The sequence below is a fragment of the Amphibalanus amphitrite genome, unplaced genomic scaffold (genome assembly GCF_019059575.1).
Source record: "Amphibalanus amphitrite isolate SeventyFive unplaced genomic scaffold, NRLGWU_Aamphi_draft 001226F_arrow, whole genome shotgun sequence".
NCBI classification, from domain to species: Eukaryota; Metazoa; Arthropoda; class Thecostraca; order Balanomorpha; family Balanidae; genus Amphibalanus; species Amphibalanus amphitrite.
The window spans coordinates 106,874-121,334 of NW_024882720.1; the positions used below are offsets into that span (position 1 = coordinate 106,874).

The following is a 14,461-nucleotide window of genomic DNA, read 5'->3' on the forward strand; positions in this document are numbered from 1 at the left end:
ATGATGTCTGCTGATGAACCGTGACGGCACGCGCGGCCCTGCTGCGGGCCGCCGCGCCGCCACCTATCACTATGCCCGGACTGGTCCGCTGCGTCTCTGCACCGCGCCAATGGAGACATCCTCTGCGGCAGCCACAGGTGGAGCCGCAGAGTCGGACGCCGCCGGCACCGCCCCGGGCGCCACAGGTGCTGAGGCGACCGGGGGGTCGATCGTCAACGAGCAGAGGCAAAATCACAGCCGTGTCGGCTGCCACACAAAGAAACGTGGGAACGGGGTGAGCAGTGTGCATATATGATCGTTTCAGGTCGGCTTACCGGGGAGAGGGCAGGCCGACTAAATCATCCTGACTGATGCATCAATTAGTTGCCTCAATAATGGCCTGCGTTCTTGTCGCGATGGGAACAACACAGGCCGTTGACGCGTTCAGGTCAGAAAGAAACAGTCTCGGCTGTCCCATCTCCATAATGCGCCCATTCATGACTAGCCTTAGGTTGATGGATGTTTGACGTACACCGATTCCGTTTATTAATAAACAATAAACACCAGCAGATACACGTAACACTGAAACAATTACCAACTATCCACAGGCATTACACACTGGGCCCCGCTGAACAACAAACCTAGACTGGACGCCTCCAGGGCCACCTCGGCCTAAAAGCCACGCGGCAGCCTAAAAGCCCCCGCAGGAGTTTAGCTTTCGGCAGTATCAGAAGCGCCACGGGAGATACACACAGACTCTCTAACAGTCGGCGCGCCGCTGAGGGCAGTGAAGCTGCGAACAACAAACAAAGGCAGTGGTGCACCGCGCACGGCTGAAAGTCAATGCACCTGCAAACGTCATCGATATTGCATAGTCTATTCACTGATATTGCACAGTCTGAACTATGATGCCATCGAGAGGCGAGAACAGGAATTACGTAAATGACGCGCAATGTCAACAATGCCAACCTTGTCATTCATTCGATCCGAGAGTCATCAGGAGCGGCGGGGGCCGCCAGCTGCCAGTGTACTTGTGTCTCATAGGCAATCAGGCTCGCTGGCTGGCCTGCGGTGCTCAGACGCTGGCGGCGGCGCGCGGCGAGGCCCGGCCTGCCGTCGCCGCCGACGGCCGCGCCGCGCGAGACACCACCGAGGCGCCGACGGGCGGCGGGCCGCGGCGCCGGCCGCCGCCGCACAGAATCTGCCGAAACGCCTGCTTGAACTCGAGCGAAGTGCACACGTAGATGAAGGGATTGAGGCAGCTGTTGCAGTAGCCGAGCCAGAAGAAGAAGGCGAACAGCGGCTCGGGAACGTGGCAGACGGAGCACAGCGCCCCTGAAACGGTCAGCGACGGTCCGTCAGAAGGCGTCGGTACACGGCGGAACAGTGGCCAGAGGACGGGGGGGAGGGGGGGGGGACGGCAATAGTGCTGTGTCGGAGAGCCGCTTTTACTCAGAAGTGCAAAAGTAAATGCATGAGTCTCCTTCTTCAAATGACCGGCATCGGCCACTGGTTCCGTGGAACTATCGCAATTGAGTCTTTAACGCATGCTTGCTTTTTGCCAACGTCTGCAGAAGATGCAGCAGGCTAGCTTAGCACTATGCCTTCTGAAAGTGTCCATTTGCAAATTTGCGTCAAAGAATGCACCCACCCAGCCCATGACAGCTCCTTTAGACCGTCATTAGCGCTGTCGAAGGCCGAGCTCCGGTCGATGGCCATTATCGACGCGAACAGGGCGCCGTCAATCCTGTCAAGTTCCCACGACAGAGGCTAGCGTCGATCACGGTGTGCTCTGTTATCCGCGGCGACCACGCCTGGCACCGCAGGTAAATGGCTCGCCGCCGAGCATATTGGCTCAGCCGGGCGCGGGCAGCACACCCAGCGATTTGCTCATGACAGGCGGTGAGGAAATATGGCGGCGGCTGCTGGCTGCGCTACCGACGCCAGTCGCTGTTGTATGTAGAGACCATGGAGGCTATTTTCTGGCGTTCAGGAAACGCGCCGATAGCGATCGATACGCCAGATGAAGCGGTAATGGTCTTAATATGGCTGCACTGGCACCACGGCAGGCTACAGCTAGGATCTCTCTCTCTCTCTCTCTCTCTCTCTCTCTCTCTCTCTCTCTCTCTCTCTCTCTCTCTCTCTCTCTCTCTCTCTCTCCCTCTCCCTCTTCTGCTCCCTGCTCCCCCCTCCATGGTTGGCCGTCGTCGGCTGTCGTTCCGTTTCCGTCTCGCGCCGCCGCCGCTCGGTCTACGTCACTCGTCGCTCTGGACCTGTCACCGGCAGCGGTGGCCGGCCAAGCCGCGCCGCTGCGGCCCCGGCACCCGCGAGCACGGTACACCAGACACCAACGAGCCCGGCCCCGGCACAGAGAGGAAGGCCCACCACAGACCGCCGCGGCACCACAGACAGAGGGAGCCAACTAGCACCGCTGGCGGCCGCAAAACTGCCTATCGCCAGTCACCACGAGTCACGAAAAGGGTAAAGAGACAATCCATACTGTTAAAAAAAAAAAATATTTGTGTTAGCGACAGAGGTGCCGCCCCCTTGTAGCGGAGAACGGTCCGGACTGGAATAGCAGGTATTCGCAGCGGTATCGAAGGCTGAAGGCTGAATTATCTTTGGGCGCGGTAGATTGGGTATGGGGAGGTCAAGTGACATGTCAACTGGCCGCGTATGCCGCGATTTTCTTTTCTCAACGTTCCAGTCAGAGGTTCAGCGACGGACGTTTTATAAAAGGTATGACGTAGTTACCGAAGCGCAAATCTTATTCGGACTGGGGCGCTTCAAATTGTTACTGGCTACTTCCAACATTTCACTCATAATTGGTCTTTCATTCGTATTAAATTCACGCAGTTTTGTGAAAGGCGGGTACGTTATGAACATTGCACTTAGCGTGCTGAGCACTTGGCATGTGTATTGTGTAGCAGCCCAAACGAGACTTTTCTAGCTTTTCGTTTGTTCTGGTTGCTTTATTTAGTAAAGGAGCTGGTTTGAAGTACCTATTGCCTGACACCTATCGCAAGGCCTTAGTGTTAATTAAATCCAAAAGATTCGTAGGAACATTCTTTCCTAACGGGTCGGGTCGGCCCAGAAATAGCTCCCGAAATAATAGAACTGGCTGAATTTCCCAAGCGGAAATATAAAGTGGCACGAGCCATTTTCTGGTTCATTGTGACACATCAGCATAGATGAGACAATTCAGTGCGCTGTAAATATCTCACCGTCTGGGCCTCCAATGAGCAGCGATAAATTCTGGAAATCAAGCAATGAATATCGCACAAAGGGGCTTCCAGCCCGCGCGATTTTATGTGGCCTTGGTAACAACATAATATTAAAATACCACAAACCTTGTCCTCAGAACAAGGTTTGAAACGTTTTTTAGCATGATTATGATTACGATAAGAATGGAAAATACCCTTATGGAAAAATAATCCAAAGTAGTTTCTGGCCTCCTTTGATTATTATCAAAAAGTAATTATTCCTTCTTATTACGGGACCTCATGTTGAAAATAGATAGCTGGCGTATACCTCAGTTAACCCTCGTAACGCCGTTGACATCCTCTACTCCACAACTCCGTATCGGCTGTCTCTGTCTCTGTCTCTGTCTCTGTCTCTGTCTCTGTCTCTGTCTCTGTCTCTGTCTCTGTCTCTGTCTCTGTCTCTGTCTCTGTCTCTGTCTCTGTCTCTCTGTCTCTCTCTCTCTCTCTCTCTCTCTCTCTCTCTCTCTCTCTCTCTCTCTCTCTCTCTCTCTCTCTCTCTCTCTCTCTCTCTCTCTCTCTCTCTCCTCATGCTCTCCTCGCTCTGGCCGCCCGCCGGTGATGTCCCGGTCCCTCCAGCAAGGTCAGGTCGGGCCACCGCTCGCCAGTGCCGGCCGGCGTGGTTCTGGAGGTCAACCGCGGCTATGTGTTTGAACAAGGATGCGGCGTTACCGTTAACTGGCATTCATTGACTGGTTATGCGACATTTCTCAAACGAATTGTTGGTGAACCAGAATTTATCCAGAAGCGAAAAATCGGTGCCGATTTTTCGCTGCCTTACAGGCACCACTATTCCACTCTATTCGGACAGCAGAAATGCGCTTCATTCAACCTGCGAATTTTCATAATTCCGACTGCATGCAAGTACCAACTCCCTCGCCATCATGTCAGATGGTTGCAGAACACTGACACCAGTATAAAACGTGCAGCAATGTTAGCTTCTGTCATGGCAACAGCCATTGATGTAAAAACAACATTTGGGGTATAATCGTATGTTGCTAAGGGCGACTGCCGCCCCACAGCAGACTGAGATCTTTGACCCCGCGCGTTGTATGAATGTATGGATCATGGTGTACCCAGCCTCCATGGTAGAACGATAGCCGTGATGTGGCCTTTCAAAACCCCCACAGGAACTCCTATAATACAGCGGGGCACGAGTTGACCTCAATGGACGGAGATTCCCTCACCGATCTAAAAACGCCTACACTTTTCAAAGGCCTTCGTGGTATCAGGGGTGATTGTGTGAAATTATGGATACACTGAGAAAACAGTGTCCCGATTTTCGGGCTCAGAGACCAGTTTTCGGGCTAATGTACCATATTCAAAACAGACAGCACATTTCGAGAATACTTTCTGAGCAACGCCACATGGGCTCATACGATCCCTTAAATCGGTATCATTGATCGCAGAAACAGAGCTCAGTCAGTACCCATTATCGGTGTCAAGCTCTAAAACTAGTCTCACTATGATACCAGTTTTCAGCCTGATCCCCATTTTCGAGCTCACCTGATTCCAGTTTGAGGGCTCAAATTGTGTGGTGAAGCCAATATTAGGGCTCACGTCATCGCTTTTCGGGGCTTTGGTAAAAGCTGGATTGCGTCAGCTGGCTGGCCAGCTGGCGACGCACGAAAGGTATTTAATTTTAGATATACCTAAGCGCGGTAGTAGGATGGACATAAATATTTCAAATGGCTTTAAATGAAAAATTGATTGGTAAATATTTATTCTTTTATATCTAGCATTGATATGTAAGAAGCTCTGCTAGCGCCACCATACGGCGCCAGCTGGCAAAAAAATCCAGTTAATACCAGAGCCCGCTTTTCGTCCGATGCAGCCCCTCCTCCCCCCTCCCCCGTGTCCAGCAGCTGCGAATAAGACGAAGCCGCGGACAAACTTTTTTTTTGCTCGGCCAGCCTAGCGCCAGTCTCGAGCGGTGGGACAGTTAACCCGGCAATTTTGGCCGGGATGCAAAAGTTACGTTAAACCGGTTTATGTTAACCCGGGAGCAAATAACAACGTGGGAGCCTATCTTAGGTGTGGCAAAGCTAACGGATTACTTACTTGTTGCCGAGGTGCCCAAAGAAGGTACTGGAACCGAAAACACAACATTGGTTCATGTATTTATTAACATTCATACACACAGTCATACTTGTGCAAGGTGTCAGTGTTCGGTTGTGGGGTGTAATAGCCAGGGAAAAAGTTCTATGAACTGAAAAACCCGGCGCCTATTACTTCGCAACATGGTTGTGTATTCAACATGAACTGCAAGGAGTGCAGACGACATTGCCTGTGCTAACTTAACGTCTCACGGGCAGCGCCGCGCTCTGACACCTTGGTCCCAGAAGCGGCGGCGTTTCTGACCGCAAATCGCCGGAGAGCCGGTCGACGCCGTTGAGGGGACTGAGCAGGCCGCTGCCAGCTCCACCTTCACGTCCGCGCGGCGCAGCTCGGTGTGCGGCGGCGGCTCATCGCGCGGGCCGCACCCGTCCGTCCGCTGCACGAGCCGCTTTTCGATCCGACAGCGCAACACCGGCACGCCATTGTGCTGGCTGAGCGGCGGCAGCGGCACGTAGGCAACAAAACAGTAGAAATCGATGGGCCTGGATCGGCGTTGCCAGCAACGCCGGCAGCGGCGCGGCAGGAGGCGCCAGTGCCGCCGTCGGGGACGTGTGCCCTTCGCTGCGCTCATTCGAGTTGGCCGGCCGGCCGCGCGGCGTAGTCCTTTTGACACGGTGCGAGAAGAGCCGGATGAAGGTGGACTTTTTATTGGCGTTGCTGGTGCTCACGCCGCCGGCGTCCAGTTTGGGCGGCAAGTCCGAGTACCAGGAGTCGGACAAGTCCCGCGCGAACGCCGCCAGCCGGTCGTCGTCACTGCTGGCGGCGGCCCGCCGACGGCGCTGCCTCAGAATCGGACGAGTCGGTGGTACTGAGCACCTCGCGGGACGGGTAGCTGGGAGTGGGCCGGCCGCGGCCCCTGCCAGGCCGCGCCACCTTCACCGGCGCAGCCGCCTTCAAACTGCCCTTGCTGGGCGGCGGGTTGGTCGGCGGAGGCGGCAGCGGTGCCTCGACGTCAGTCCGAGTCGCTGTCACTGGGCGGCCGCCGCGGAGACGGCTTCTGTTTGACCCGCAGCCGGCCTGGGCCGGCTCGGCGCCCTCGGCCGGCAGCGCGCCGTTTCGAGCGTTTCACCTTTTCACTGTTACTCTCGCCTGGTCCTCAGCGTCGAGCGGCTCGGCGCTGTTCGGTTTCATGTGGCCCATGCTGCTGGGAAACTCGGGTGGGGACAGCTTTCTGACTGGAGTGCCGTCGAAGATGGAGGAGACGGGGGTGCTCGCAGAGTCCTTGCCCAATGCCCATGATAGAGCCGAGGCTCCACTGGACGCCCAGCTTAATCGGGCTATCGCCGCCCTCCTTCTATGGTGGATTCTTCGGCCCCCTACAGCCACTAGGGCCATCATATACTCCCAGATGGCGGCACCTAGGGGATGAGGGGGGGGGGGTGTCTGGGCCACTTGTCCACCTCGTGGCGTCGCCAGCGACGCCTGCGAGTCGGAGCAAATGATTATGGGGTCTTCCTCGAAGGACGGGTGCTTCAGGAGATGTTGCTTTGCCGTCTTGAGCGCCACCATCTCAGATCGGTAAATGGAGCAAATCCTCCCCGCCGCCTCCCGCAGTACCAATGTTGTACTGTCTGGGTGCTCGGTGAGGACCCCAGCGCCGCCTTCCTATTACTCCCCCGGTCGCAGACCCGTCGACCCAGGCCCACGTCGCACGCTGGGGGAGCGCTCCCAGGCACGCCTCCGCAGCACTCCTCCTCGCTGTCGCGGACGCCCCGATCGGCAGCAGGTCCAGGTGGACCGTGACGCCGTCTGTTGGCGTCTACGGGGGCAGTCTCGTGGATAAGCGCGCCTCGGCGGGCAGCGCCACTCCAGTGGTCCCACACCGCTCCCCCGCGCTCTCTCCAGCCGGTCACTGACTTCAGTCACGGTTGGGGGGGGGGGGGCTTCCGCCACGACGCGGCGGGTCCTCCGACGGGAGGGAGAGCGCCTTCGCCAGTAGGCGCGATGCCAGCGCATCCCTCCTCATCTCTCCATCGGCACGACGCCCGCCTCGGCCCTCACGGCGAGTCTTGGAGCATGGAAATCGGGCAGCCAGTGATGACTCATGCCACCATCAGCATCTCCGCCTCCAGGACGCCAAGATGTGTGGCCGCAGCCGCAGGCAGCCACGCCGACCCCGCTGCCCGCATGCCCAAGTAGTCTCGAATCGCTGACACCTCTCCTGAAACAAGAGTGGTGTCGTAAACTTAAACCCCTTGCTGGCGCCCGCCAGCCGCGACAACACCGCCACACCAATTTTTGTGACCCCGGAACTTCCGTCCCGAGCCTTATTTCACGGCACGATGCTACAGTGCGCTACACGTATTGTGGTATTCAGCTTCCATGGAAACATCAACTAATTTGGACGCTCAAACATGGGAGTCAGGAGTGGTTAAGGCCCAGAGCGTTCTGTCTGGTTTATAAAACCTTGGCCAGCAGATGTAAACGTGCTTTTTGTATAAGTGGCTTAATTTTGACGCAAAAGGGCACTAACCTTCGGCGCAAATAATGCAGAAATTTCAGCGCAAATTGCAAAATAGCTTGCGCCGAACTTCGGCGCATGACGGCTTCACGGGCGTCCGGCGTACCATATGGATGTTTTCCAGTTTGGGCTGCAGGTTTTAGCTCTAGGTTTTAGACTGTAGGTTTTGGATTGGGTTGGGCTGGGCTGGGCTGGGCTGGGCTGGGCTGGGCTGGGCTGGGTTGGGCTGGGCTGGGCTGGTTGGGGTGGTTGGGTTGGGTTGGATTAGGTTAGGTAAGTTTAGGTTAGTTTAGTTTAGGATAGATATGAATACCTATTTTTTGTAAGTTGAATTACTTTTTTCATTTTGTAGCATCATATGCCTTCCATCTTTGAACTGCCATATTCAAGCACCAGAATAAGTATGGACTTGAACCTTTTCCAGTCTGGATGCCTGTATGGAAGTTGTGCAAAATCATGCAGTTGAAGGTATTGTAACCACAAATAAGAGCTCATGACTCAAGTCTCAACTTGTCCATAATTGGTTATCTTGATGTATACTTGTAGACCCTTCCTCTTACTTGGCACACAGGCATGGTGTCACAGTGTTCTAAAATTGGATTTCAATTGGGTGTCCCAATAAAAAAAAAATCTGAAGACAAAATGAGATAGATTTAGTCTTTCCGCAAAACTGCATAATGCCATTTTTTACCTCAGATTTTGTCAGAACCTTCAAAGGATCTGAAATGAAATGATGTAGAGTAGATGCATCAACTGTCAAGTCATGCGTAACCTGGCAGCTGGCTGTTGAATCAAACTTTTGACATATTTTTTTAGCAAAGATGAAATAAAGCCACTTGTCATATTTTTAGGATGAAAATATTTTCCCCATCATGTGTGGTTATTCACCTAAAATTCTGAAACATGGAACACTGTCATACCAGCATTCCATCATGTCAACCAGCATTCCGCAGCATGTTAGCAGAAACAGCAGCATGTTATAAGTATATGAAAGATCCAAATAGGTTGTAGGTTGGTAGGTATTGGTACTAAGTTTAACTTAATAGGTTAGTAGGCAAGGTTAGGATTAATTTTAGTTGAGCATCAAGATAACCATTACGAACAAGTAACAAAATCCTTACCTACCCTTGAAAGTATTGCTTCAATCACATCATCACGAAGAACCAGACAAAAATTCTGCACATTCTTACACTATTTGACATCCTGAATGCAGATATGATGCTTTCATGTGGCGCAAATATAAGAAAAACGAATAATCAAACCCGTGCGTATTCGTATCAACGGCGCCACAATTGTAGATCAGACCTTTTCTGAACAAATACCACCACAATTTTAATTGATAAGGGATTAAAATGGCATGAGCATCAACATCTTGATTTTTTCTAAAAGATAGCGATAACTGATAACTAATAACTTACCATTCATTTTGAAATCACGGCGGTAGGTACACCAACACATGGCACTGAAAACAGCAAAAGACGGAATGGCGGAATGTCGTATGGAGCCCTAAAACGCAGCTCGAATTGAGCCCGAAAAGGAAGACGAACTGATGCCGCTTTCGGGGCTAATGTACTTTGAGCCCGAAAAGGGCGCCTAACTGATCCCGATTTTAAAATCATACAGATTTGAGCCCTGTTTTGGCACTCATATGAGCCCTTATTCAAAAATGTTCTCAAAGTGTTTTCTGAGTGTACAATAGCCGACTAAAAGAGGGAGAGCTCATAGCACGTTGATACTGGCGGCACCCCATGTTGAGACAATCAGCCGGCGACGGGCAGGGAGCGCGTGCGCCTCACTAGCCGGCGGCGGGCCGCCTCAGAAAACTCGCTGCTTCATTTATCTCCCTGATTATTTTTCCGGTGCGTTTAAGTTCGGCCATTTATCAGGGGTAGCCTTATCACAGCTGTGAATACTGTTCTGTAGAGGCTGAAACAGACTCTTTCCGCGTTCAGGAAATCGCATGCGAGAGACTATTCAAATACATTATAATTCTTCCCGCGTGCTTCCATGTATTGGAATAAGCTCTCGCATGCGATTTCCTGACTGGGGAAAGAGTCTGTTTCAGGCATAAAGCTGGGCCCGCTGCGCGCTGTAATACAGACGTATATACGAGGTGGTCGGTCGATGACGTGGGGTACGCCGGAGCACGCCGCGCCGTGCGCGCCGCCCGCCTATCGGCACGGCGTCACTATTCCGGGTGGCTGGCTCCTGGCGCGCCATCCATCCCAACTAGTCCGACAGGTCGGCCGGCCGGAAAAACGGTCCTCGCGCGGCCGCCGCGCGCCCAGGAGAGACATTACCGACGCGCCCGGGCCGCCGAGAGAGAGACGGTACCGACGCAGCAGTGACAGCGCGTGTCAGGGGACGAGCGCCGCCCCCGTCACAGCGCGCACTGTGAAATGAACAGGAATTCACACCAGTCCGAGTCATCCTCTGTCGTTGCGCTCACCGTGAAATGAGCAAGAGTTCACAGCAGTCCGTGTTATCAATGACTGACCCTGTGACATTTACGGGAGCCCGGTCGATGTCAGGGCGGTATATCAACGCTCCCATTCAATAGGTAACCAATGTGAAAATCGGAACTCCGAAAAGGACGACGGAAGCCTGAAATCATCCACCGTGAATGGGGAGACAGCATTACGATCGCGGAGTACAGGTGACCTTTCAGCAAAATAATGAGCAAATGTTGCAGACAAATGGACAGAGAAGAGCTGAATTGGTGCACTTTTTATGACACGCATGTATTTACTCAAGTACCCACATTGATAAAACCAAGAGCTTATTTAGTCCCGGTAGGAATATCCATATTTAATTGTCAGTTCTGGTAAAAGCAGGTTAAAATTGTGTCCTCAATATCGTATCAAAGCACAACTACCTCTGTTACCATTCCCAATTACCATACCAATTACCAATAGGTAACCATATTAGCAGCACAGCTACTCGACGAAATGTCTCAGGGAAATGCCGGTTTATCAGTTATTCAGTACCATACTTATTTGGGCTTTTGGTTTTCATTATTTAGCCTTTATTTTTATTATAAACGTCAATTTGTTTATGTTTCTATGGAAACCAAAGCGCAATAGCGCTTTAACCCGCGAGTTGCTGGGGGGGGGGCGTTTAACGCCCCCACTTTTTTCGCCGGGCCATAGCATAAAAACGGCGCGCCGCAGGCGCGCCAAATTTTTGGTACCTGTAGGGAATTGATTGAAGTTTATTGTGACAAAGTTTCAAAAAAATCGGTCGGAACATTTCTGAGATATCGAGGTTTTAGTGACGTCATGATTTTTGAATTTTCGACCAAAAACGGCGTATGTTCAAAAAATCATATAAAATCACAGAATAGACATACAGACATGCCGTAAACGCCATTAGACTGCCAATACCATGAACAATCAAATGGCTATCTTCGATTATTGATTATCGTTCCGCATTTTCCAAAATCTTGAACTGCATCTTGACAATTTCTCGTGACTACTTCACGACTATGATACATGCGTTTCTTAAATTAAACTTTTTTAGCCAAACACGTACACATATGATATAATGAATATCACCATCGTGTTCTACGCCCCAAATTACCCATAAAACATGTGTCACGGGCTGCGAATATCAGTTTTGATTTTCGGGGATATGTGCCTACCCGGTTGACCTGACCTTGACCCTGACCTATGCTTGACTGACCCCTACATGGAGCTGACACTCTTGTAGGCCTTATACGATGGATTGTGCACCATTTTGACAGAGTTTATGACGAGAGGTGCCCATTGCGAAGTCCTGAAGTCCATGCTACTGAAAGGCCGATTTCAGGTGTTTGACCTGACCTTGACCCGACCTGTGACCTCAAAACTCAACTTTAAAGTACTCATCTGAAGCGTCTCGTCGCGCTCTTTTGTTTGCCGCCTCGTGCGTTTCGCTGCGCCTATTGGTTCTCGAGTTATCGGCTGGGGGCGTTTAACGCCCCCCCCCCCCCCAGCAAACGGTGGGTGGCGAAATACCCCAGCAACTGCCGGGTTAATAGTACCTAACTGTAGATGCCGTTTCTATGTCGGCGGCGTCATTCGTGACGGGCACGAGCTAAACCAAATAAAATTTTGCTGAAGTAGAAAAGTAGGACAGAAATAATTTTGAACAAGTAAAATAGGCTTAGTAGAAGGGTTTTGAAAATAAGTATCGAAACCGCACGACAAGGAAAGAAGAAGTTAAGCGATATTTAAGTTTACGTGGTGTAGAATAAGATAAGCCTTTCATGTAGCCGCGGACCAAAAATCGCTTTTGACGGTGGTTGTGGTTGAGATTGTGTGCGTGAAAGAAGAAGAACCTGTGAGAAAGACGGTGATAAGAACCGGTGTGAAGTGTGCTATTTTGTGCCTGAGTTTATATTTTATTTTATTACCGAAATATTACGACATCCCGATCAACTTTAGTTTGAAATAAATCAGAGAAAAATCACTCAGCTCAAGCCACCCGTAAAGCATTATCCAGCGCCTACACTTAGTCAAAAGCGCTTTTCTACGTTTATGATTCTTACTTTTAGTCAAGTTTAAGATATGAAGATATGAAGTTTGTTTAACGTAAGAATCATTTAACGTAAACAACGCAAGTGTAAGTCAAAGTACATAAGAAGATGGGAGCTGACTCTCCAAACGACCTACCGTTACGTACGGCAAAGTCCCTACGGGAAGAACTCAGAAAAAGAGGACTGTCGACAAGCGGCAACAAGGCTGTTCTGATAGAAAGACTGGAGAAAGTTCTAGCTGCCGAAGAGCAAGCGGAGGCAATTGAATGCAGAAGCTCAATGTCACATGCATCTCTCGTTTCAAGTTCCTCTACTTCAAGCCAAAGAGCCCAAGAAACTCTTAAGAGGGCAGAGCTAGAGGCCAAAGTAGCTCTACTCGAAGGAAAAGAACGACTTCTTCGTGAAGAAATGGAGCTTAAGATGAAACGAGAGAGGCTACAGCTGCGAGAAGAAATGGCGCTTGCTGAAGCAAGAGAAAAAGCACTTGAGATGAGCGCGAGTGTCCTCAATGAAGAGACCATTCCAAGACGACAAGGCTCAGCTGCGAATGGCGATGACAGTGACGATTCGCAACGAGAACTGACAGCTATTCAAGCACTGTTAACTCAACAGAAGAGAACTCTGCTACCCCAGTTGCAGATTCAGACTTTCCGAGGCGATCCTTTGGAGTATAAAGGATTCATCCGCGCATTTGAAAGCAGGATAGCCAAAAGGACAGAAGACTGCGCGGAGCGCCTGCACTTTCTGGATCAATACACAGACGGAAAGCCCAACACCATAGTGCGGAGCTACATGCACATTGATCCAGTAAAGGGCTACGCTGAGGCTCGGAAGGCTCTCGACCGAAAATACGGCGATGACTACAAAATATCTAAGGCGTACGTGGAAACGCTGCTCACCTGGCCCGCGATCAGAGCCACGGATATAGACGGGCTGGAAGACTTCGCTATCAAACTGAGAGGCTGTTTGAATGCTATGGAAGACATCAGCAGTCTAACTGAGGTAAACCACCCAAAGAACCTGCAGAAGATTGTTGGCAAGCTACCAGCCGCCCTTCAAGAGGGCTGGCGACGGTTAGCCTTCTCTCTGACAAGACAGGACGCGAAGCCCAGCTTTCAAGATGTCGTGGAGTTCGTGGAGAAGGAAGTGGAAGTGGCGGCCGATCCCGTGTTTGGAACCGCTGAGATGGCTGCTATCTCCAGTGGAACAAAGTCATCACCTGTAAACAGAAGAGAAGATGTAAAAGTAAAGAAATCGAAAATTCATGTGACGAAAACAACGGAAGATGCAGCAAACGGCGAACTCTGTCCGTGTTGCAAGGAAGGTCACGACCTGGAAGCGTGCCAGAAGATGCTGTATAAAACTACCAGCGAGAGACTGGAGCTGGTCAAGAAAAGTGGCCTATGCTTTGGATGCCTCCGATACGGGCACAGCTCTAGACAGTGTCGCAAAAGGAAGACATGCTCGAAGTGCGGCTCTCGTCACACAACTCTGCTTCACATGGACCCAAGAAATTCAGAAAAAGGAAGACCCGGTCCGCTGCCCGAGCCAAGAAGTAAAGTATGTGGCGGAACGACGACGGACCGAGCCGGACCTGTCATGTCCATACTACCCGTGCTGGTCACGGGCCGGAACGGAAAAAAAGCAAAACGTACGCCTTTCTTGACAGTGGCAGCTCGGCAACATTCATCACCAACGCTCTCGCTGAGAAGTTGAAGCTAAAGGGAGAAGAAACGTCACTGGCTATAACGACCGTGGAGCAAGACGAGCTAAAAATCAGCAGCGAAGCCCTAACCGGACTTCAAGTATCAAGCCTGGACGGGAGCGGCAGCGTAAAACTGCCGTGTACATACACAATCAAGAAGATCCCTGTCACGAGCAGCGATATACCGGACGCATCTGTCGTGCAGGCCGTATTTGCTTACCCGACCGCTGGCGCTTATCTAGCCTCCTATTGGCGCCCGCACCCTCTGGTGGCCGGCTCCCTCATATGCCGGGCACCTCCAGGAAACGGGGGGGGGGGGCCGGTTGCACCTCTAACGCCAAGCGTTAATGTATTTTGCACGGAACTGACGTGAAAAGACCAATAGCTCTACCACTGAAGTACGAAGACACTAGCCTACCGAA

The 14,461-nt window shown here is 51.6% G+C and overlaps 1 protein-coding gene across 1 annotated transcript in view; it reads right to left on the minus strand.

Annotated features, from left to right (window-relative positions):
* Nucleotides 1–508: 508 nt before the first annotated feature.
* Nucleotides 509–14,461, minus strand: part of LOC122371283 (alpha-1A adrenergic receptor-like) — a 29,386-nt gene continuing 15,433 nt past the window's right edge. Inside the window, exon 2 of the mRNA XM_043347464.1 lies at nt 509–1,314. Within this exon, the coding sequence (XP_043203399.1) occupies nt 1,055–1,314 (260 nt within the window). The 3' untranslated portion in view covers nt 509–1,054. The remainder of the gene's footprint in view (nt 1,315–14,461) is intronic.